Source organism: Arachis ipaensis, chromosome B9, assembly GCF_059453495.1.
Source record: "Arachis ipaensis isolate K30076 ecotype BB chromosome B9, ASM5945349v1, whole genome shotgun sequence".
NCBI classification, from domain to species: Eukaryota; Viridiplantae; Streptophyta; class Magnoliopsida; order Fabales; family Fabaceae; genus Arachis; species Arachis ipaensis.
Window position 1 is genome coordinate 144,877,864 of NC_142444.1, and position 3,358 is coordinate 144,881,221.

The 3,358-nt window shown below is 30.5% G+C and overlaps 1 protein-coding gene across 1 annotated transcript; it reads left to right on the top strand.

Annotated features, from left to right (window-relative positions):
- The first annotated feature begins 556 nt into the window (after positions 1–556).
- On the top strand, positions 557–1,548 carry LOC107616658 (AWPM-19-like family protein). Its single transcript, XM_016318614.3, has 3 exons — positions 557–767; positions 851–1,028; positions 1,121–1,548. Exons 1-3 carry the CDS (start codon positions 641–643, stop codon positions 1,359–1,361), a joined length of 546 nt encoding a protein of 181 aa, XP_016174100.1. The 5' UTR covers positions 557–640; the 3' UTR covers positions 1,362–1,548.
- Positions 1,549–3,358: the final 1,810 nt, after the last annotated feature.

Below are 3,358 nucleotides of genomic sequence, written 5' to 3' on the forward strand. Positions count from 1 at the left end.
AAAATACATAAATTTAATTATAAGTTTAGTTTTTATTTTTTATCTTATTTTTATTTTATTTTTTATTTTTTATAAATAAATACTCTATATATTTAATTTTATCTTCATAAATTTTAATCAATAAAAAGATACATAACAAAACATTTCTTATCTTTGCGTTATTGCGTACTCTTTACGTACTATTTTAATTTTATTACTTGTTATTATAAGATGAATTAATTCGTTACATACAACAATTGAATAATCACAACATGCATATAAAATTAAACTACATAGATTTTAATTCATCATTGGTATTTTAACACCCTACAGGACAAGTAATCAATGATCTTTTGAAAGTTGTAGAATTATTTATGAATATTAATTTTTGCACCGTTTGATATATATTATAAAGTTCGAGATCATTGTGATGGAGAATTGTAGATAACGTAGTGACAGAATTTGACAAGTGTCCCACCACCTGTCAGCAAAGGAGAACACGTGTATGGCTTTATTTTACTACACGTGTCCTCAACACACCGATGATTGTTTCTATATAATACTTCGTTATAGCAGCACTAGGGAAGTAAGTATTCTCACTCACCGAACAGTGTAGAAAATATACAAGGCATTATTGTGAAGAAAAAGAGAAAGAGAGATTATGGCAACGGTTGGAAGGAATGTGGCAGCTCCTCTGCTATTTCTGAACTTGGTCATGTATTTCATTGTCCTTGGTTTTGCTAGCTGGTGCCTCAACAAGTTCATCAATGGCCAAACTAATCACCCCAGTAAGTATCAACACTTAAATATTTGTGTATTTGATTTATTTAATCCAAATTGATTATTCATTTAAAAATAATTTGAATAATAGGTTTTGGAGGAAATGGTGCAACCATGTTCTTCTTGACGTTCTCCATGCTAGCGGCGGTTCTTGGAATAGTTTCCAAATTCTTAGGCGGCAATCACATTAGAACATGGAGGAATGACAGCTTGGCAGCTGCCGGAGCCACTTCAGTTGTTGCCTGGGCCGTCACGGCTCTCGCCTTTGGGTAGAAACGTCATTTCATTCTCTCCATCAATTAGTGATATATCTTGAAAATATTTTCTAAATTTAATTTGGTGACTTAATATGTTTATGCAGCTTGGCATGCAAGCAGATAAATATAGGAGGACATAGAGGGTGGAGGTTGAGGATTGTGGAGGCGTTCATAATCATTCTCACGTTTACACAATTGCTTTACTTGTTGCTTATCCATGCTGGCTTGTATAGTACCAGATATGGCCCTGGCTACCGTGACTCCGACTACGGCGTCGGAGGTGCTACTACTGGAGACCCTATGCACAAGGGTGCTGGTGTTCCCACTTCTAGTGCTCGTGTCTGATCATCGATCATCTAAGTCATCCAACTGTTGGGAGACTATGTTGTAGTATTTTCACTCTGTATATGAATGTTTTCAATTACCTTTTTGTATTTTCTGCCTTCTCCCATCTCGTATTGTACTCCATCAATAACGTAACGTTATATGCTAAAAAACGTTGTGGATTATACTTTTTTTAAGAGTTTTGACATATATTAATTACTTTTTTAAAGAGTTTTGACATATATTAATTTTTAGAAGGTTTTCCCGCACTGAGAGGATGATGATATAATTTAATCTTAACAAAACTAAATAGAACGTGATGGATTGAGTACTAAAGTAAGAGAGTAATCATGAATGCATTAGAAGTATAGTCTTTAAAGTGCATAATTTAGGCAGCAAATATGAACCAATATTGGAGTCTAAAAGTGTTGATGGACTTTTATTTTCATTTTTGATTTATTCTAATCTTCTGTACTTCGAAATTTATCAAATACCTTGAAAGTAATTCTTTTTTATTTTTATTGTTTTACTCTAGCTCGCTTCAGATCAAAAATTGATGAAAGAATAGAGGGTAATAGCCTTTATTTTTAGGATAGGTCATCGATTATTGTCAATTGTGGGTTTTTGCCAGTTTGACTCATTGTTGAATCCCATAAATTTTACTAAGTAATCTGAGTGATGAACTAAGATGTCATTTCAACAAAATACGTTATAATTTAGTTTTATAGTGAATTAAGAAATCAAAAGAGTTGAAAAGGAGCAAAGGTGTCATTAACATAATTTTAGATTCTCACACAATACCGTCTTTCTTTAGTGAATGTCTCTTTGGTGGAGACAGCTCCTTTCCATGTCAAGTGGAGTCACATTTATTTGACTTATCACCTTAAAAATGCAGACACACAAAAAACTGAATCATCACTTCACTTTGTGGGAGTGGTCTCATTTGTGTATATAAATACCAGTATTATTTGTACAATTTTGATCGTGACTTAAATTCAATTGTCCTAATATAATTGCCATCTTCATGTTTTCTTTCACATTTCCAATATACATAAAAACTAAAAAAATAAAAAAATGAAATGACAAAGGTGTAATTATTTGAAAACTATTTTTTCGAAAAATATTGATTGGTGGATGGATTTCTATTTTGGGATCTAGAAAACCTCCAAAAAGACCATCAATAATCCTCTTGTTTTCTTTACTGTACTCACATCACGAGAGGGAGTACTCATCCAATTACACAGTACACTTAGCCACGTGCTCCCAAGCTGAGCTTCACCACTCTTCGCACGTGGCACGTTTCCATATCCCATGCTCTAAATCATTCACCTACTCCTTCTACGGTACTAGCATACAATTCTCAGCCTTTTTACTTTTTTTTTTTTAGTAAATGGTTATTTTTGTGTAATTTTTTTTGAATTTGACAAAGTAGCTTGTTAGATTTTAGGTTTTCATTAATAATAAAATATTTTTTCTTTATTCACTATTTATAATATAAGTTCCCATTTTTTATTTTTGGTTAGTTTAAATTCTGGTTTTAATTTGTATGGTTATTAGTTTATTTTGCCGTTTGTTAAATTTTGATGTGATAAGCTAAATACTTACATAATAAGTAAAATATTAATAAATATATTTATTATATTAGTTTTTGTTCTATTATATCAATATTTTATATAATAAATTAATAGCAAGAATTAAGTAAGAATTAAAAGTAATGGTTTTTAAATTTTACAAGATTAAAATTAAGAAAGAGATTATGGAACCAAAACTATGAAATGTATATTTTATAATGACAAAAAACTAAAGGCAGGATTAAGACAAAAAACTTTCAAGTGATATTGAAGCAAAATTAAAAAAAAAAACACTAAACTTATTATTTATTTAAGAAAAAAAATTATTAACTTTTGAAATATTACAAGTTTATGATAGTGTATCGAACGTGTCCTAATTAGTGGGTTTAGAGGTGTAAATTAAAATAGTTGCATATTAAAAGTACTTATCAATATACATTGAAAGTG